The following is a 22,472-nucleotide window of genomic DNA, read 5'->3' as shown; positions in this document are numbered from 1 at the left end:
ACTTTAAATAAGACTGAACAGGGTAGCTTTTTTTAAAATCAAGTTTTCCTGGGTTCAACATTTTAAAAATAATTTACTCCAGGAAGTCAGGAGCTCTAGGATTCAGAGTTTGTGGACTGAATGCCAGAGCCAAAAACAAAAACAGCAACAGCTTTCTGTCTGCCTCAGCCACTGGAAAACAAAACAGGGGACTCTGGGGATTATAGCCAGAATAGATTAAAATGGCTGACCAGAAAAAAATATCCTTACCATCTTTGACAAATGCACCTTTGAGGAGGGGCTGTTTAGAAATACCCATATCATTTAAAGGGCCAAAGCGCCTGATGCAATAATCACTACGATTCTAAATCCACAAAAAAGAGTAAAACCTTTAAACAGTTTCCATGGAGCTCATAAATCTCCTACTTGCTGATTACCTTGTTTGATTATGTTTGCGCCTGGAGGCCTCGGAGTGAAATCTGAGCAATGTGGACAGGCTCATTTAAGGAGTTGTAAATGTTTAATGAATGTTATCTATGCAAATGTAAGCCTAGCTTTATTAAGTGCCTATTTGCACGTGGTACTGTACAAAGAAAATTAAATGGCAATGAAAATAAAGCCACAATGGAAGGAGTTAAGGAAAGTAGCTCAGAATGTAACACCAGACTGACCTACATATATTAAAAGCTATCAGATAGGGGCTCAACGCTACCCCAAAGGCCCTAAACTTTTTGCCTTCAGCCCCTACCCCCTAGCAGGGCCACTAGGGAATCTCTTGGAGGCTGAGTGTTCCTCCAAATTCCATCAGGGCCCCCCACCCCAGCCATCCAGAATCTGGTGCCAGGCACCCCAGATTTACCTAATAAATGCTGAAATGATTTAGAATAATGGGAAATCAAGCAAATTCTAAATCCCAATTCATCATCTTGGCCCACACAAGAATTCCTCTTGATGCCCCCATTTCTATTCATGATTCATCTTTGACTCATCCATTTTCCTCCCTCCTCTTCCTAATCCCATCAGTTGACAAGTACCATCTCCTCCAAAATGGCTCTCTCATCTTCCATCTCCCGAGGAGAGGAGAGGCCAGGCCAGGCCTCTCACCTAAACCTTTGTAATAACTTAACTGGTTCTCCCTCCTGCCCCCTCCTTCCCCAATCTCTTCTCCTTCTATGTCATAATATATACTGCTGCCAATTTGCTTTGCAAACTTTAAAGCACTATATACATGTTAATTATTACATTATCCTCTCCAACACAGAAAGAACTTTTGCTCTCTCCTTGACACCCACCAAATGAAGCTCTATCACATCAGGTTAGCCATTCAAGGCTCTTCACAATTCTGCCTCAAATTCCCTTTCCAGCATCATAACCCACTTCTCTGTTTAAGTCCCTTCACTTCAGACAGGAGCCCTTTAACTGAACATGCCTCCATGTCTTTGTTTATCTCCTGTATCACATACATCTCTCTTGGAATTCCTCCCATTATTTGGGGTGTATCTCTAATACCCTCCCTTTCATGAAGATCTTCCCCATGTACCATCTGCTCTCCCCAAAAGGCAAAGCTCTCATTGAGACAATCTATTAGTATTCTCTCAGAACTTTGGAGCTTTTTTTGGTTCCAATCTTTCTTGAACCTGTTGCCCTCTCTTAAGATCTCGGTCATGAGATCATACCTGTTTTCTAAACTGCTATACATAACATTATCATCATGATAAGACTCTGTCTTTTAATTAAATCTACAATTCTAAGGTAGGGGACATTTTCCCCAAGTGAAAAAAGACTTTCCTATGATTAAAATACCAAGCAAACCTCAAGAACCTATAACTAGAACTCTAAATTAAATGGAAATGTTTCCCTCACGTTTTAGGATGACAAGAGATTTGTAAAAAGTCAACAGTCCAACTTCCTATGCTCTTGCTCTGTATACTTTTAGTCCAATTTCCTAAATCTGTAACTTTATCAAACAATGATACTAAGATGCAAGAAACTTTCATTTTTAACTCCTTCCTTCTCTTTATCCCTCCATCTAGTACTACTGAGGCCTGTTGAGTCTCTCCTTGAAATCTCTCAGGTTTGTCTTGCTCTCATCCAGGCCAATATCCCATTCCTAGGTTATTACAACCTCGTATTTGTCTGTTTCCCAGCCTTCTATTTTCTTCTGCCCTCAATCCTTCATGCACACTAAGGCAAAACAGAATTTCCCAAAACACCATTATAATCAAGTTAATCCTTTGCATCCATATATGCTCTACACAAGGTAAGAGGTCCCACTTCTTGCTTCTCCCACCCCAACCTGGAGTGATTCTCTCATTTTCACTCACCGAAATTCTTCTAAGTGCTGATTTAATTTATATTCCTAATCATACCATTTAATATTTAATTATAAAGCTACCATATTTGCTCACTAATTGTCTCATCTATGTTAAGTTTGTTCTCTTCAACTAGGTACTAGTTGTCTAGTATTATTTATTTCATTCCCATTTTGAATTGGCCAAAAGGGTTTCTTTCCTATTCAAGATCTGACCAAATTTGGCCCTACTTATCTTAGGAGATCTCCTAAGTAAGAGGAGCATAAAAGGATTTGACTGCAACACTGATGTTTCATCCTATTAGCCACTAATATCTTAGAAGACCTAAGCAATACTTCACATGCTTTTGAATCATTTCAATCTTCCTGACCCCATATGGAGTTTTCTTGGCAAAGATACTGGAGTACTTTGCCATTTCCTTCTCTAGTGGATTAAGGTAAACAGAAGTTAGGTGACTTGCCCAGGGTCACACAGCTAGTAAGTGTCTGAGGCCAGATTTAAACTCAGGTCTTCCTGACTCCAGGCCCAATATTATCCACTGAGCCACCTAGGTGCCTCCAAGACAAACAGAAGCTAAGGAATTTGCTCAGGGTCACAGAGCGAAAAAGTGTCAAAGGCCAGGTCCAGCACTTTAATCCACTGAGCCATCTAGCTGCCTCTATCTGGTATGTTTACAGCTTATTAATGCATTTCAGCAAATTTTGGTTACCAGCAAAACTTGGAATGTTTTAATACTGTAACTATTCATTCCACTTACATAATCAAATTCCAAAAGGAACTAGCAAATGGTATCTTTTCTATCTACTTGGCTATTACCAAAACCTAGTGGACTAGTATTAATAATCAATAGACATCTTGATTTTAACTTTGCAAGTAACTGCCTGGGGGTAGCAGGAAAAGCACCAGTTCTGTTTCTCAGATGGGGAGACTGAGGTTAAAAAGCTACCATCATTTAGAGAAATGTAGTGATCACAGTTACAGTTCAATTAAGTTCCTAGTCAAGATTCCAACCAGATCTTAATAGCTCCAAATTAATTGCTTGATTCACTCAATTCATGCTACCTCTCTAAAACACGTCTGATATATTATTTAAAATATAATTAGCTATATTTTAAATGTAGTTAAGTAACAATCAAGTTATTGCATATTAATACATGTAACAACAATATCTAGTCTGACATTCTCTTCCCAAGAGAATTTAAACATTGGCATGCTTTTTAAGAAAAGAAATGACTGAAATTATAAACTGACCTTTTAACTGTATCAACTGAAAAGCCCATAAATTAGAAAAGTTATTATTAAATCTTTGATTTACATCGAGGCTTCTTAAGTTAGAGTGCACAAACCTGTTGGTTTTTTAAATTATTATTTACAATGGCATTAGAAAATAATTGGCTTCCTTTGCAATCATATGGACTTTATTTTGCACATTTAAAAACATTATTCTGAAAGGGAGTCCATGATACAAAAAGGTTAAGGATCCTGACTTAAGCCAAGCAATCGTGTGTGACATGAATCTATAAAGGTCCTGTGGTGTAGGCAGGGGTTGTGCCTGGTGTGGAGAGAACCTTTTCTTTTATTAATAATGAGAGTGGGGGCAGGGAAGTGGTTGTGGCAGTCCAGCTCTTGTCGGAGAATAAAAGTGGAAACAATAGGATAGGAAGGATAGGTCACAGAATCTTAGCATCCCATCCTGGCCAAAGTCCTAGGTCTGGTTACTAAGTATCTGTATGACCCTGAGTGTGTCATTTAACCCTTCTGGGTCTCAGTTTCCTTAACTGTAAAATGAGGAAGATGAACTACATTCCTTCATTTAACATTTATTAATTAAAATAAACATTTTATTAAATGTTTGCTGTGCATAAGGCACTGTTGCTGGATATAAAGTCCAGACAAAATACAAAAAGGAATTGGAGGCAGCAATTAAGAGAGGGTCACTGTGGGAGGTATAGAGGGTAGCAGAAAAATGGAGAAGACTTCATGGAGGTAGCAACTGAACTGGGCTTTGAACACAGATACAATTGTGGAGGGAGAAGAGAAAGGAAGGGAAGAGTCCAGGGTTCACGTACTCTAAAATTCTGTGATTATATTTCTAGAAGTGTCAAAAGGTAAAAATGAATATAACATCAAGATGAATTCCACTAATTGTTTCATTTTAAAATAATGTTCATGCTAAGTTAATTAAAAAGGATGTTAGAAGACACTGGATGAATTCTGAAGACATTTCCCAACAGTTAACACCTCAACACTGCCACTACCACAAATCCCTAGGATATGAGACTTCTAAGACCAAAGTTGCCAATCAGTTATTGTTTCCAGAAAGCGTGAGCTAAAAACAACACACAAAACCTTGCATGCTAAGCTAATACCATAATACTGGGGTTGTAAAAGCTTACACTGAATCACAGCATTCAATGTGGTATTTGCCAATTCTTTCAGCTACATAATCAAAACTAAAAAAATGCACTAACTTAAGAATATATGCTAATAACCTTAGTTTTAATATCTTCTTTACACTACTTACAGAAAAACTGTAATTTTATTTATAAGCCCAGCCTCCAACTTCTTCCTCAGACTAAAGAGGAAAAAGAATTTACTAGTTTTTCTGAGTGGCATTGACTCAGACACAGCAAAAGTCAATCACTCCTTTAAAAATCTTAAAAGTATTAGTCACAGGTACCCCCCCCCCTTTAGGAATGTTATTTTCGTTTAAGAAATAAATTGTTATAACATCTAAGAATAATAATCAATAGACAATAAGATCCTGTGAATAACATTAGGATAAAAAGAGTTAGGCAGTATAGGTACTTCTGGCCCCAGGCCAGAAGTCAAGAAGACTTCAGTTCAAATCCAGATTCAGACCGTTACTAGTGTTGTATGATCCTGAGCAAGTCATTCCACCCTATTTGCCTCAGTTTCCTCAACTATAAAATAAGCTGGAGAGGAAAATGGCAAACCATTCCAGTATCTATGCCAAATGAGCTCACACAGGGTCAGACAAGACTGAAATAACTGAAAAATTTAATGTAAAAATTATGAACATAAAACAGTAAACTTTCAGAACATTTAATTGAACTATTTAAGCTTTAAAAAAATTCCTTTATAACAGATATTTTAATCTTCCCCCTTCTATCAAACATATAGTTTCTCTTTTGGGGTTGAAGTCATAGGTTAAAAATAGAGTCAATTCAAGTAGCATTTAAGTGCTTGCTAGGTGCTGGGTCATGTTCAAGGTCCTGAAGATACAAAGACAAAAATCAAACACCCTGCCCTCAAGGGGGTGGGGATTCCTTTTCTTTGGGGGTGGGGAGGGAGAAGGGATCAGGGTGAACATAAACAAAGAAAATTAAACACAAAATATATCCAAATAATTTTTCAGGGAGGGGAGGGAGAGTACAGATCCAAAATAAGGAACAATTCCTTACCAAAAGAACAGAGGGTACATTGAAAGGGCAGAGTAGAATATGACAGAGGTGAGGGAGGGCTGCAGCTGATACTGATGTGTGTCAAGGAGGGAGGATTGATGGTTGGAAGAAGGAGCTTAGGCCTTGGCAACCCAGAATCAAATGCAGTAGTCACAATTTCTACATTAGCAATAGTAGAGTTTATTTGATTATTAATTCCTAAGCAAAAAGTGGAAGTTAGGATGGGAAGGATGAGCTCCTAGTCCAGCAAAGGTAGAATGCTAGAACATGTTTGGTTAGAGAAGAATGAGGTATGTTTAAGGTACTCACCTTCCAATTCTCAGCCAGATCAGTTCTTCCACCTGGGCTCACTCAGAAAGTAAAATTCTTTCCCTGAAACCAAGCAGTAAGGTCACTTAGGTCACTTGAATAACTGAATGAGCCCATTGGCTCAATGAATTATAATACTATTAGCAATGCTTCTGAGTACAATATGTGCTGGGCTTTTAAATCCCAGAGTGAGTTCTGTCAATACCAAGGAACACACTAGGAAGCAGCCAAGAAAGAAACATCAGTTGCATGTGAAACTAGACTACTTCATTCAGAATGTATTCATTCACAGTTTAGTGATAATAAGAATTTCAAATCTTTATCAATCTATTTACTCTAATTAAACTACCTTGAGAGGCAGAAGGCAGGGGGAGAGGGCACAAAGTTTATCCCATCTTTTAAGAAAAAGAAATTGTTATCCCTAAATCCCATACCTAGCAGTCTACTGGACATTCCTTTACAAGTATATTTATTCTTTTATAAGTTTATTACTTAACAAATTATAGCACTAGGCTTCCCAAAATAATACACTGCACAAATGAATCAAGGGGATTGGGAGCTGGGCTACAGGCAGTCCCTGTTTTTAGACTAACTGAATTTCTGGAGCTCACATGTTAATACTGTATCCAGACTACTTGCTGCTAGCTGCATCTGTCCAAGAATAGGCTGAAATCATCTAATGAATCAACTATAAGAAAAAAATATATAGTTCCTTGCTAGCCAATGCTGAATTTGAGTAGTAGGGAAAAGATGGGGGCTGCCCCATTAACAACTTGCTGAGTTTAGAAATCATAGTCCTTTTGAGTGAATGGCAAGCAACTTTTTTTTAAAACCCTTAACTTCTGTGTATTGACTCTAAGGTGGAAGAATGGTGAGGATAGGCAGTGGGGGTCAAGTGACTTTCCCAGGGTCACACAGCTGGGAAGTGTCTGAGGTCGGATTTGAACCTAGGACCTCCCATCTCTAGGCCTGACTCTCAATCCACTGAGCAACTTTTGATGATATGTGATATTGGAGAACAGTGACCTAGATAATCCTAACACCATTTCTTTGGTGGCTGGAAAGAGTAATGTGCCATCAGCAGCTACTGCCTCTTATTTCTACCTTCTGGGGCCAAGCACAACAAATCTTTCCCTTCTTTTTCATGACAGATCTTAAAATACCAGAAGACAGCTAAGTCTTTTTCCTCCAAGCTAAACATCTCCTGTTCCTTAAACTGATCCTCTGGCACAGTCCCTTCACCCTGATCACCCTGCTTTGGGTATATTCCAATTTGTTTATGTCTTCTGGTTGGCACTCCTGGTCTGATACTCTCCTAGTTTCCGGTTCAGCTTTGCCTCTCACATGGCCTCATCTACTCCCTTTCAGATATTTCATACTGGTGTGTTCCTTTCCCCATAGTCATTCAAAAGAAACTCTTGGACAGATGGATATTTAAGTCACTTGCCCTTGAACCAACAGGTCCAGATTGAGGAGAAACTACATTAGAATAAAAGAATTTTTTAAAAAATTTAGTCTGAATTTAATAAACACCATATAAATTGGACATTTTCAGATACATAGCAGGCTAGAAAAAAAGAGTACTGTACACAAATGTATAGGTATCTATTATGTACATCTTGCTACCCAAGATTTCACTGAAGTGATCCATTTTCTCCTTTCTTGTACACAATAACATTCTGTAATATTTGTATATCACGACTTGTTCAACTATTGTCCAAAAGATGGGCAATGCTTAGTTTCCAGTTCTTTGCCACTCCAAAAAGTGCTACAATAAATATTTTTGTATATATGAATCCTTTCCCATTGTTTTGGATCTCTTTGGAGAAGGTAAGGGTATAAAAAAATAGCAGTACTAGTAGTACCTTCCCTCTTAGTATTAATTCTAAGAAGAGCAGCAACAGCCAGGCAATTGGAGTGAGGTGACTTGCCCAGGAACACACAATCTGAGAAGTTTGTCAGAGGCCATATTTGAACCCAGGTTCTCTGGACTCCAGGCCTGGCACTCTACACACTCTACACCCCTCCCCCCCCCAAGTAGTACTGCTAGGCAAAAGATATAGATCAGTGAATTTTAGGTTATAATTTCATTTTTTCTTTTAATATTATAAAAAGTAATTTTATTGCTATCTTGTTTTTTATATCAACAAAAAAGTTATCAGACCCTACCCACCTCTCAAGAAAGTCATCCAACATGACAAATATTTTTAAAGCAAAAAAAAAAAACAAATAAATAAATAAATAAAAGGCTGAAAACTTATGCAATGTACTACCACACTTCTGGACCTCCCACTCCTACAAAGGGTGGAATGGAGGTGTTTTTTCATGTTTCTTCTTTGGGGCCAGTCTTATTCTCTGTCATTTTACAACATTCACTTTTGATTGTTTTGCAGTTCTTTCAATTTAAATTGTTGTAGTCATTGTGTATATGGCTTTCTTGGTTCTGCCTCCTTCACTCAGTAAATCTTTCCATATTTCTCTATATCATTTCATATTGCAACAGATTTTATCCCATTACATTCATGTACCACAGTTTATGGGCTTGAGTTTCAGATTGCTTTTCAGAATGGCTGGTTCTATTTATAGTTCTACCAATAGGTACATGAGCACACCTCCTTCTCTTAACACTTGCAACAGGAAGAATCTGAGTTGCCTTAATTTGCATTTCCTTCATTATTTCTTTTAATCCCTTACCTTCTGCCTTAGAATCACTACTTTGTATTGGTTCTAAGACAGAAGAGTGGTAAGAGCTAGGCAATTGGGGTGAGGTGACTTGCCCAGGGTCACACAGCTAGGAAGTATCTGAGGCCAGATTTAAATTTAGGACCTCCCATGTCTAGGGCGACTCAATCCACTAGGCCACTCAGCTGCCCCCACATTTCCTTCATTATTAATGATTCAGAGTATTTTCACTTTTGTTTACAAAGAGGTCTCTTATTTTGAAAACACCTATTTGTATCCTTTAATATTGGAATCTGGAATTATTGGGAAATGGTTCCTAATAAATTCGAATCAGTTCCATATACATTATGTGTGTATATATATATATATATATATATATACACATATACACACACACATATATACATATATATGTATGTATGCACACAAATGTATATCATATATGTGTATGTATCTTTATTTTCCCACTTACATATTTTTGGATGACTTTTATCAGAGAAACTTGCTGCAAAGATTCCCCTCTCCCTTCCCAGTTTACTCTTTCGATTCTAATATTAAATGCACTGGCTTTGTTTGAAAAACCTTTTGATTTTTATATAATCAAAACTGTTCATTTTCTCTTATTTGGCCATGGGCTTTTCCCTACCAATAGAGCCAAAAGGTAATTTCTTCTTTGCTCCTCTAATTTGATGATACTAACCCTTCATAAATGTAAAGACCATGTAGCCATATGGAGCTTATCTTAGTATATATGATTTCTGTTCAGACTGTTTTCCAGCTTTCGTCAAAGTTTTGATCAAATAGCTGAATCCTTAATCCAGTAGCTGGAATTTATGGAACATTATACTACTCTTTCCTTCTATATGGTAGGTACCTATTCTGCTCCACTTCACTATTTCTCTATTTTTTTTTAAAATCAATCCTGAATAGTTTTGATGATTAGTGCTTTGTATTATAGTGGGAGATCTGGTACTGCTAGGTTTCCTTCCTTCCTGCTTTTTTTTTTTATTATTTCCTTTGAGATTCTTAACCTTTTTCCCCCCTCCAGATTAATTTCATTTTCTTTCTAGCTCTATAAAATAACTCTTTGGTAGTTTGATTGGAATAGAACTGAATAAGTAAATTAATTTAGGTAGCATTGTCATTTTTTATTATAATGGCTTGGTCTACCCAACAGTAATTAACATTTCTTCAATTATTTAGATCTTTAAGACTGTAGAGTTTTGTAGTTGTATTCATATAGTCCCTCCATTTATGACTTATTGACTCCCAAGTATCTTATATATTCTGAACTATATATTTGGAATTGAATTTTTCTTTTTCTTCCTACTGGGTAATATACAGTAATGCTGATGATTTATGTGGGTTTTATTTTTTGTCCTGCAACTTTGCTGAATATATTTCCATTTAATTTTTAGTCAAATCTTTTTCAGGGTTCACTAAATACACCAGCATATGATCTGTAAAAAGTGGCACTTGTTTCCCTTTTATCCTAAATCTCTGGTCCCTCAATTTCTTTTTCTTATCATTTTGTAATAGCTAGCATTTTTCACACTATGTTAAATTACACTGGTGATAATGGACATCGTTACTCTGCCCCATCTTATTGGAAAGGCATCTAACCTTTTTCCATTACAAATAATGTTCACTCTTAGCTTTAAATAGATATTACTTACCAGGATAAGGAAAAGTCCATTTATTATTATGTTTCCTAGTCTTTTAACTGAAACAGCTGTTGGATTTTATCCACAAAATTTTGGACCTATCAGTATAATCATGTAGGTTTTATCATTTTTTTTGCGATTAATGTAGAATATTAAATTGATTGCTTTCTTTACATTGAAACAACCCTGTATCTTGGTATAAATCCAAACTGATTATGTTGTAAATCCTTTCCATGACAATTTGAAGCCTATTATTTTATGGTAGGATCCAATAATGAAATAAAACCTGTGGTTCTTTGGTAAAAGCTGTCATTTTGACAGATGGTCTAGTACAGACAAATAAGGGCCACACATAGGTTCTTCACTATTTCTAGCCTAATATACAGACTAAAGAGGATCTGGCTTTTTACACAGATGCTGTTTCAATAAAATAATCACACTCTTAAATATTTTTTCTTCAAATTGAAATTCTAATCTTTACTTAACATATGAAATTGAAAAGCTGAATTTTTTTAAGCCAGCTGATTTTTCATCATAGTAGCAGTACAACACAGAGACTGACTGCTGTTCCTTTAAGGAACCAAATCCTGTGTGAGCCCAATGGGCACCCACTGAAAAATCTTTTATTCTACCTGGGGTCTACCAGTGGTGAGCTCTAAGGGAATGAAAATAAAGATGGAACTCATTTTTTCTGGCCAAAAAGAGAAGAGGGACATTCAAAAGCTTTTGGCAAGATTGATGCTGCCCAAAATGAGAATCCAAAGGAGTCATTGTAAGAGGAAAGGTGCTAAGAAAGATCTGCTGTTCATATTTCAGTGAAAACAAACATACCTAACTACTGAAGGTTACTGTGTTTTTAAGATGGCTTGTAACTGTTTATTTTAAATCTATTTCTCTGTAGCTATTAGAATTTTTAAAAACTCTTAGAGGAAAAAGCAAACTAAGGAGGGGTTTGTCTACTTGTTTCAAAGATAGCAAAGTAAGGCAGGGGAGTAGTTGATAACTTATCATTTTGTTCCAAGGCAACTTGAAAGAGCTGGAACTGAGATGAAGGCCAAGTGATAAAGAAAGTAATGAGCATATTGATGAAAGTTTTAGGGATTTGCAGGAGAGAAAAAGAAAGGAAAGGACATTAACAAGAAGCAAATCCAGAGTTGGGAAGGGTTTCCAGATCCTGTTGCCCAACACTGACAACTGATTTACTTGCTAATCCTGAAATGAGAGAGCAAAGGAAAATATATATAATGGAAAAGTTTGTATTTGTGTCAACGGATTTTCCTTGGGGCTTTCTAATTTTCCTATAGTTTTCTTCATTTTTGGGGGCCTCTGCTGCTTTTTTATTCTCTAATCCCTATTCTGCATAAGACAAGTCATAGCTAATTAAGGTACACTGTGCCTTAATTATTAATTTGCCTCTCACCATAGCCCTGTGGGCAATCTTGAATCTTCTTGGATAGTGGCATTCCAAGATCCATACCTAGCCTTACAGCACTACCAGAAGGATACTGATATTAAAAAGATTTTGGGATCACTGAAAAAAAAAACATTTTCTCAAACTCAAGCATTTATTAATCAACTATGTGGCAGAGATAGGATTCAAATGCAAGCCAGACCTTGCCCTCAAACTTGCATTCTACCAGAACAGAAAGTGCTCAAAGATAAGTAAATACTTAGCTAAACAAAAGAAGTAGGAGGGCACTAACTATCTGGAAGGGAGCTAGTCATGTAAAATATGAAGAAATTAAACTGGAAATATTACTGGATTTCCTAAAATTAAATGATCATTGGTGACCTGTGGGTATAATTTGAGTAAAGCTGTATGTAAATCAGATTACAAAGGATTAAGGAATGAAGGGCTAGTGAAGAAGTAGAGACAGCATTCTTGCAAAAGAACTCTAAGTGATTTTTATACACTGTTGTTCCTAACACCATTTTACAGAGAAGAAATACAGATTGAATGATTGCAGTCCCCATTTTTCACTACTTCACTCATTCAGCAGTGGCTCACATCTCATAGTCAATAACCATTCATTCATTAAATGGTATGTTATATTCTGGGCAGAAACAATGATATGCAAGTTCTAGAAATACATTGCATCTAAAATCAGGGGCTACCTGTCACCTTAACTTCCAATCCATTAGATTCAACATGTATAAAAGCATGCCCAATGTAGTACAGACATGGAACCAGAATCCTTAGGTATGAATCCCCAACATAGTACTCACTAGCTATGTGATCCTAGGCTATTCACTTGAGATTCAGTTTTCTCATGTGTAAAATGAAGACTAAGACTTGCACCAGCTTTAACACTTTATCTTTAACTAAAAAGAAGCTACTATAAAAATTACTATTTAAAAAATAAAAATTAATGAGAAATAAGGTTCTAGAATTAGGGTCCCTTTCTCACTTTGTCTAACATTTATTACACTGAATTCTCCCAACTGATGCCTCATTCCACATAACTAATCAGTTGCTAGGTCTTGTCTATTCTACCTCTATGACATCTATGGAATCCTTTCCCCTCTCTCCCCTTACAAGGCTACCACCCAAATTCAGACCCTCATTGCTTCTACCTGGATTGTGCAATAACTTCCTAATTGGTCTTTCTGCCTCAAGTCTCTCTCCTCAATTCATCCTCCACAAAGCTATCAAAATGATATATTAGGTCTGTTGGGCCTTGTTAGATGCCTGGTAAATGAACTCCCATGGCTCTCTGTATTACCTCCAGGAGCAAATACAAATACCCATTTGGTATTTAAAGCCCTTCGAAACCCTCCCCCAACTTACCTTTCCAGCCTTTTTATAAACCACTCTCCTTTGCATTCTTTAATTCAATCAAATTGAACTCCTTGCTGCTCCCCACACAAGCCAAATCATGTCTTCTCCATGCTTTTCTACTCTCTATACCCTGTGCTCTGCCTGCAATTCACTCCCTTCCTCACCTCAGCCTCTCAGGATCCCAAGTTTCCTTCAAAAAAAAAAAAAAAAAGTCCAAATCATCTCCTCCTACATGTGGCCTTTCCTGAACTCCACTCCCAGCTGCCAGTGAATTTTCTGGCTACTTACGTGAATACATGCTATCTCCACAGATAAGAGTAGCTAGGTGGCACAGTGGATAGAGAACCAATCTATCCTGAGTCTAGATCTGAGTTCAAAACAGCCTCAGACACTTTATTAGCTGTGTACCACTGGCAAAGTCACTTCACCTGGTTTGCCTCAGTGTCCTCATCTGTAAAGGGAGCTGGAGAAGGAAATGGCAAACCATTCCAGTACCTCTCCCAAGAAAACCCCAAATGGATGACCGAAACAAATGAACAACAACCCCAGATAGAATATAAATTCCTTGAGAGAACTTCATGGCTTTTTTGTATTTTTCTTTCTTTCTTTTTTTTTAATCCTCAATATATAGCATAGTGCCTGGCACATAGGAGGTATGTAATAAATGCTTGTTTATTTCTCCCTAATAGGAAAAAGAGATCATAACTAACCATATTTACACACAAACTAGGTGCCCAGTAGAATTGATACTTTTTTTAAAAGCCTAAACAAATACAGTTATGACATCTGTTTGAATAACAAGGAAATTATTTTCATTTCCTGGTCCATTGTCATTGCTTCCTTGATCTACTAGCAAATATTAAACGAAAATTCTGTAGAGTAACAATCACCAGTGTGCTCCCCGCAAATCCATAATGACTACATCATTGTCTTGGCATTTTCTAGTAATGAAGTAACTGTTCAGAATGCCACGTCAGACACTCGCTGGGATTGTATAAAGAAAATTGCATGCTCGATAGTGGGGCGCGGGGAGGATTTAATCCTGGATTTAAACGGTTTTTTGGGTTTTTTTTGCCAAATTCAAATTCACCTTTGTTCCACAAAGTTGGCTGGGAAAAGGGATTTGGCAGCAGAGGGGTTAATCATGGGCTCATTTCCTCGAAGGGAGGAGGGCTTTTTTCCTTTCTCTACCATGTCCTCGACGTGTGTGTGTGTGTGTGTGTGTGTGTACATAGCCTGACAAAACCTGTTTTTTCCAGGCCTGGGAAAGAGATTCAGGCCACCCCAATCCCTGCCTTCCTCCTGTCTTTGGAGAAGACTCCGGGAAAACCCAATCCGCCCCCGCTGGGGAAGAGAGAGGAGCAGCCAGGGCAGTTCCCGAGAGCCGCCGCCGCCCACTTCCTTTCCGCCGCCGCCGCCGCCGCCGCCGCCGCCGCCTCCTCCCGTTCATGATCCCAGTCCCAGTCTCGGCCGGGGGGGAAAACAGAGGGCGAGAGACAGAAAGGGAGATCCGCTGGGGGGCCGGGGGCGCGCCGAAGCGACAGCTTCCCGCAGCGCTGGTCCCTAGCCCCACCTGAGGGGCTACCTGAATGGGGGGTGGGACGAAAAATTAATTGGGGGGATCCGACCAGCACTCGATTTCCCGGGCCTGTCGAAGCTTCAAAGCACAGGGTAGTTACGGGGACCCCTGTCCTAAGAGGGGTGGGGGGTGACTCCCACACCTACCCCTAACTTTGGGCCCCTCCTTCTCATCCTCCCTTTCGGCTCACTTACCTTCCCAAGCAGCGAGAGCCTCGGCTACCGCGCATGTGCAGCCTGCGCCACTTCCCGTAGAGGAGACTTCGGCCCCAGGAAAAAACGTCTTCGGGTCAGCTGAGAAAGTGAAAGGCGGCGTCAGGCGTGGCCAGCACTGGTGCATGCGCAATGAGAACAGTGGATCCTACATCAGCGCAAGCCCAGCAAGATTCACTCGGCCTCCTCCACGTTTAGACTTCCGGTTTCCTCTGTATGGGGAGGAGGCTAGGGGGAGGAGCAGAGTCTGGAAAGGAAGGGAAGGATTGAAAAATGGAGTCGGGCCTAAGAAAAAGAGGGCGGGGCAGAGTCAAAGGGCTGAGCTGTAACGAGCGAATTCGGCATGCTATTGCTACTTATAAAAAGAGCCCCACTCTTTTCAGAAGAGCCGCTGGAGAAAATGGAAAGCACTTTGACCCCGCAGATAATACTGTAAAGCGAAATAAGCTACAAATATACACGCCCCAAATATCCTTTTATTTTTCTTTTAAAAGTAGGGGAACAGAAAGGAGATATCTTTCAAAATTGTGGGTAGAAAGGAAAATTCTTTACAAAGCCAAGACTAGAGACAATCATCCAAAAAAAAAAAAAAAACAATTTTGACTACATCCAAGGAATAGAGCGCTGGCCTCTAAGGAAAACCTGAATTCAGTTGCCCCGCCCCCCAACACATCCTGGCAGTGTGATCTCAAGAAAGTCACTTGAGTTCCCTGGGCCTTAGTTTCTGTCTGTACAAACTAGATTCCTTAGAGGCCTCCTCTGGTTCCAGGTCAAACACTGGCTGGATAATAAAGAGCTAATCGCTTTGATTCTCAGTTATCCTGGTAGTTCTAAATTGCAGAGCTTGTGCTGAGCTGCACTGGTGAAGGGATTTTCCTCACTGACAGTTCCCTATACCACTGAAATAAAAATCAGGAGTCTAAACAAAGTTTAAGATTTTCCACAAGCAAAATCAGTGAAATTACCTTAAAGAATTAAAAACTGTAAGGGGAATAGAACTTTGAATCAAATAATTAAAGATGAAAGGATTATATCTCTGATGTAGGGAAGGAACTACCACCAATATCAGAGAACAAGAGCCCTTCTCGAATAGAAAAAAGATATTAACCAATAGTTTTCAAAAGAACTGCAAAATTCTCCAAGGGGCTAATAATAAAGGAAATGCATGTTAAAACAGTGAGATTTCTCTTTCTCTACTTTCTCTACTTCCCTTCAAAATGGAAAAGAAATAATCCATGTCGAAGATAGCATTTGAATATACAATAGATGTGTAAATAGCAATTAATAGGAATAGTTTTCAAGAGGAGAATTGAAAAAATTCTCCAAATCACTGATAATAAGAGAAATGCTCATTAAGACAACCCTGAGGTTTCACTTCAGGCTCCTCAAAGTGTCAAAACTGACAAAAGACAGAAGTTATACATACAGGAGAGAAGGTAAGAGGACCTGGCACTAAAAATTCTTGGTGGTGGAGAAGCTGGGTGGCTCATTGGCCTGAGAACCAGGCCCAGAGACAGGAGGTCCTAGGTTCAAATCTAACCTCAGACACTTCTTAGCTGTGTGACCTTGGGCAAGTCACTTAGCCCCCATGCCCTAGTCCTTACCACTCTTCTGTCTTGACACCAAGACAGAAGGTAAGGGTTTTAAAAAAACAAAACTCTTGGTGGATCTATGAATTGCTCCAACCCTTCTGAAAAAATCATGTATAATTATCAATCAATCAGCATTTATTAAATGGCCATTCTATGCTAGGTATCTTGTCAGATCCTGTGAATACAAAGACAAAAAGTGAAACAATCCTAACCCTTTAGGAGTTTGCATACTTTTGTGGGAAACAACCTGAACATATATAAATATATATATTAGAATTAAATACAAAATAAATACAAGGTGGTTAGAGAGAGTCTTCAGGAATTCACATCCTGGAATGGCTCACATCAGTAAGTAGAGGCAATTGGTTGGGGTTATACTAGACCCAATTAATCAGTCAATCCAAACTTAACTTTCCCAAAGATAATTGCTATAGCATTTTGGTATGTATTTCTAAGATATACTCACCAACTTTATCCTTCAGATACCAGATTTTTCTTTTTTTTCTTTTCTTTTCTTTTTTTTTAGAGACTTGGGCTTTCTTATCTTCTGCCAGGTGCTGTGACTTCTCTTCAGCATGGAACCTTTAGGCTGCTTATTTTTTCAGACCTGGGCTAGCTCACCCCTCTTTAGGCAGTTCTGGGGGCTCTTCATATTAGTTCAGCACTTCATGTAGATACTCAAGTTACCTTCATGGCAGCTCAGAACTCCAGAGGTCAATTAATCTCTCAGCCTCATCATCCTCAGAAGCAGGGATTACAGGGTGCCCGCCCACCTAAATACAGTATATTTTACAGTTCTGATTACTTCCAAATATTCCTAATCCTTGGAATTTTAATGCTTTCCTTTTTTTTTAAATTTGAAAAACCCCCTCACCTTCTGTCTTAGAAACAATACTGTGTATTAGTTCCAAGGCAGAAGAGCAGTAAGGGCTAGGCAGTGGGGTTAAGTGACTTGCCCAGGGTCACACAGCTAGGAAGTATCTGAGGTCAGATTTGAACCCAGGTCCTTCCATCTCTCATCCTGACTCTCAATCCACTGAGCTATCCAGCTGCCCCTATTTTAATGCTTTCTAATAATATTTCACATGTCTGATTTTTGTCATTCAGTTGTTTTTTTCAGCCCTGTCCAACTTTTTGTGACCCCATCTACGGTGTTCTTGGCAAAGATACCGAAGTGGTTTGCCATTTTCTTCTCCAGCTCATTTGACAGATGAGGAAACTGAGGCAAACAGGGTTAAATGACTTTTCGAGGGTCACACAGTAAGTGTCTAAAGTCAGATTTGAATTCAAGAAAGTGTTTTCCTGACTCCTGCATCAGTACTCTAAACCACTGAACTACCTAACTGCCCATATAGTTCTCTTTACCAAACTCAAATTAACTCTTTGACAAACTGGAATACATATATTTGTAAGTTTATGACAATACTAACACGACAATTTTTTTCAAACAATTAACTCTACTATTTAATGACTCCAATTATAAATCAGTCACAGTATTCAAATCAGAGTGATTTAATGTAATGTTGCAAACACCTCAAATTAACAATGCTTTCTATATAATAGTTTCCCAAATCATACTGCACAAAATTTATAAACACAGCACTAACAAAACAATCTCATGAACTTAAGACATAAACATTAAATAAGTCTTATCACCAATCTAATAACATTAATCCATTTGGATTGCATATCTAAACCACCTACAGGGAAACAAAAAATCTATCCCATTCATCTACCAGTTTTGGCAATCTATAACAATTATATTCAGAAGCTAACTTAGAGGATTTGTCACTTTTAATGTGATTTGGCAGAATTTTAATTGCCTGGCAAATTAGTAGCAAAAATCATCTAAAAGGAATTAGAATAGAGGATGTCAATAGATAAATGATGCATTTGCTAGTTCTTGGGAAAGAAACCAAATTAGCTGAGTGCATCCAAAGGTGCATTTTTAGAATCCTCTGCTTTCAAAAGCATCACTATACGTTTCTCTTTTTATATTTGGACTTCAAGGTGTCTATCAAGTCAGTGTAAATTACATGTCATTTCTTTTATTTATCTTGACCAGTTTTCCATTTGGGGGCAGTTCAAAACCAACCATACTTCTTTTTCCTCCCAGTTTCATTTCTGACTCTCACCTTAGCTGTCCTTTTATCCTGGAATTTCCTCAGTGCCTGAGGCTTTCTGACCTTACCTTTTTTTAGTTATTAACTCAGTTTAATCCAGACTGATTATTATAAATCACACTATCATATCTCTATGCCAATTCCGTATTTCATTTTCTTTTTAATACTGTCATTAATTTCTTAACATATACTCTCTACCTTCAAATCATGTTTCAGTATTATGTTTCAGATTTAGTTTCTTTTTTCTCCAATAAATCTCTTTTGCAAATTAGCACAATATTCCCATTCATTGCAAAAGTTTGCTTTTAGGCGATCAGGCCTGAAACTTTCAGTTTTACTGGCAGTTTCTCATTTTGTCACCAAACCCCCCCAAAAAACATTTTCAATTTGATTGCTTCCCTAAGAACTAGCAAATGCATGGTTTATTCTAATTCCTTTCAGATGATTTTGCTTCTAATTTACCAGGCAATTAAATTCTGCCAAATCATTCAGAAGCTCACTGTGGTTGGCTAAATTCAAATCTTAATGTGAAATTTTACCCTTTTTGAAATTACTTGTCTTTTACTGAGGCAATTCCTTTTTCTCAAGGCTATTTAAAAGAAAGCCTCCTTCCTTCCAAAGAGGAGAGAAGAGGAAAGTTAAGACAATACTTGCAAGGCTGGGTAAGCTGCTTGAAACTGCAAAACTTTATATTGTGGAGTGGTTACAAAAGCTCCTTTTTAACTCCATTTTTTTGTTGTTAGTCAGTGGAGAGAAAACTCTTCAACTGGCTTCAGTCCTGTTAAGCATTGAGCACTTTTTTACTAAAGAGATTTCCACAGAGACTCCCAGAAAAGACAAACATTCTGTTGCTAGGAAAAATTCATCCATACAACCAAAACAATCAATCTACAGTCCTCTTTTAGGTTTTCATTTTTTCATTTTTAACATTCATTTTTAAATTTTGAGTTCCAAATTCCCTCTCTCCCTCATTCAGAAGGTAATACTTGTACTCTTAAATAATCCTTCTCTGAAAAATGTAATAGACAATGAATTTGTCCAACAATCTTCCTCTTTCATTCCTCTAATAGGTGATACAAACACTGACTTTTCCTAGGACAGAGACAATCTTATAGGCTTTGTTTCCCATTCAGAGAACCCTCCCTAACTTTTCCTAAGTTGGGGGTTCATGGGCATGGTGGAGGCTCTGTCCTCAAAGCTCACTGAGCCCCCCAAAACCTGATTCCAGCTCTAATCCTTTAATACAGAACCTGGTCTTTCTGTCAGAAAGGCATTGTTAGTGTTTCCCATTCCTGAGGACTGTCTGATTTGAAAACCAGTTACTCTCAAAGAGGGGATCTGTTGAACAGTTTGGGTAAAGGACTGAAACGACCAGAAGAATATTTTGAGCAAGAGGTCATATATTTGGGGGGGGAGGGCTGGAGGAGTGAAGGGGGAGTCATGCTCTTGTGGTCACCTGTTCTTTAGCATGAGGGATTTATTTACTTGAATATCTGTCACTCCCTAGGCTTTTTTTTTTATCTCTAAACACAAAACATCCAGATAAATCCAAAACTATCTAACGATAAGCAATGAAGAAGATACCAAATATATCATTTTTATCCAGTTGGAAGTTCTTGAAAAAAGAAGCATGGGGTTATGGGATACCTAAAGGAGCTAGGAGCAGTTAAAACTCTTGTTCACTGCCCAGGCAAGATTTGCTATCCGATCTAAAAGGGTGGATGCCCTTCAAGACATCATGAACCATCTGGATTTGACTACACTTGATTTAGTCTCAGAGTAGGTGGGTGACAGTAATTAGAGGAAAGATCAAAAATGACATAGTTGAAATCTTACCATGCATAAACACTTAGAGACAGTTATTGGCCATGTGACCCTGGGCAAGCCTCTTTCTGCTTTGGTTTCCTCATCTGTAAAGTAGTGGTGACAATCAATAGCACAGAGTTGTTGTGAAGACCAAATGAGATGATGATTGTAAAACACAGGATTTGGTACATAGCAGGTTCTTAATTAATGCTTATTTCCTTCCTACCTAGAGACAACTAGGTAGTAAAGAGCTCTAGGCCAGGAATTACGAAGGCCTGAATTTACCCATCTCGAAGGGTGAGGATCAAATGAGATAATATTAGTAAAGCTCTTAGCACAGTGCCTGGCACATGGCAGCCAATGAACAAATGCTAGTTTCCTTCCTTCCTACCAATACAGGCATGAACAGAGATATACATAACTACCTTCTTCTATGTGGCTGCCAGACTTGGCCTTTTCTCTTATTTAAAATGTCAGATTCTAAGAACCTAATCAGCAGTCAGCAAGACTGGGCAGCTCTGCCCCCAAAAGAATCTATAAGTGTTTCAAAGGTCTCTTACATCTATTTAATTGGCCATGGAAATCTTTAAAAAAAAGGCAGGCCCAGCCTGTGCTGGCTTTCTATTAGGGATCAGAATCCAAGTGTAAAAGACACTATTTAATTGTGGAAGAAAAAAATTAATACTTCATTTTGTTTTAGGCACAAGCCTACCAGAAACAATTTTTATTAATTTAACATTAGTCTAAACCCAAGAATTTTTAGCTTCTCTGTCTAAAATGATATTAGTTTCTTACTATGCTAAGTTACACATATAATCTCATTTGATCCTTACAACAAGCTGGGGAGATAGGTGTTGTTATTATCCCCATTTTACAGCTGATGAAACTAAGACAGAGGTGAACTGACTAAAAGTCTTTCTGACTCCAAGTTTGGTGTTGTATGTGGGGAGCCACCCAACTACCTCATAGTGATGATGTCATTGAGGAACCTCTCAAGGTGGCAGAGAGTGTGAATGGGCACTCACTATATTGTGGAAGGGCTTACATTCCTCTTAGATGCAGTGATAAGTTTAAGTTTCATAATTGGATCCCAACCCAATACATTAAAGATTATAAAACTCAATAGGTTTTTGTCCTTCTATTCATTATCTTTATCTTGCTGAGTTTCTTTATGGCTAGAATATTCATGAGAATAAAGTTACTTAGTTACCATGTGGTTTAAATGCCTTTGGTAGGGGGCATCTGGGTGGCTCAGTGGATTGAGAACCAGGCCCAGAGACAGAAGGTCCTGGGTTCCAATCTGGCCACAAGATACTTCCTAGTTGTGTGACCCTGGGCAAGTCACTTAACCCCCATTGCCTAGCCCTTACTGTTCTTCTGCCCTGGAACCAATACATAGTATTGATTCTAAGACAGATGGTAAGGGGTTAAAAACATGCCTTTGGTAAGGAAATCTGCAAAAAAGGGATTTGGTCTTTTTAATGAAGTTGCTAAGGAACTTTGTCCAGTACAAAATGTGGGAAAAGCTTTGTTGTCTTGGTAGAGGGAAGAGAAGGGAATAAGCATTTATGTTGTTCTTATTTAGAATATTAGTTGCATCTGATTCTTCTTGACCCTATTTGGGGTTTTTCTTAGCAAAGATACTGGAGTGATTTGCCATTTTCTCCTCCAGCTTGTGTTATAGATGAGGAAACTGAGGCAAACAGGGTAAAGTGACTTGCCTAGAGTCATATAGCTGATAAGCATCTGAAAGTCAACCTTCAACTTAGGTCCTTCTGACTCCAGAGCCAGCTATCTATCCACTACCACCTACCTGCCCTAATCATTGACATAGCACCTACTATGTGCTGGGTACCAAATGAAGCACTTTTACAAATAGTATCTCATTTGATCCTCACAACAACCCTGTGAGGTAGGTACTGTTATTATTCCCATTTTACAGTTGAGGAAACTGGTTAAATGACTTGCCCAATGTCATACAAGGAGTAAATATCTGAGGCCAGATTAGAA

The 22,472-nt window shown here is 38.3% G+C and overlaps 1 protein-coding gene across 1 annotated transcript in view; it reads left to right on the top strand.

Annotated features, from left to right (window-relative positions):
- The first annotated feature begins 15,066 nt into the window (after positions 1–15,066).
- THOC2 (THO complex 2) overlaps positions 15,067–22,472 on the top strand; it is a 192,205-nt gene continuing 184,799 nt past the window's right edge. The window contains exon 1 of the mRNA XM_044682671.1: positions 15,067–15,155. Within this exon, the coding sequence (XP_044538606.1) occupies positions 15,067–15,155 (89 nt within the window). The remainder of the gene's footprint in view (positions 15,156–22,472) is intronic.

Source organism: Gracilinanus agilis, chromosome X (assembly GCF_016433145.1).
Source record: "Gracilinanus agilis isolate LMUSP501 chromosome X, AgileGrace, whole genome shotgun sequence".
NCBI classification, from domain to species: domain Eukaryota; kingdom Metazoa; phylum Chordata; class Mammalia; order Didelphimorphia; family Didelphidae; genus Gracilinanus; species Gracilinanus agilis.
The sequence above is the reverse complement of the archived record's forward strand: the minus strand, read 5'-3'. Positions and strand labels throughout refer to the sequence as shown.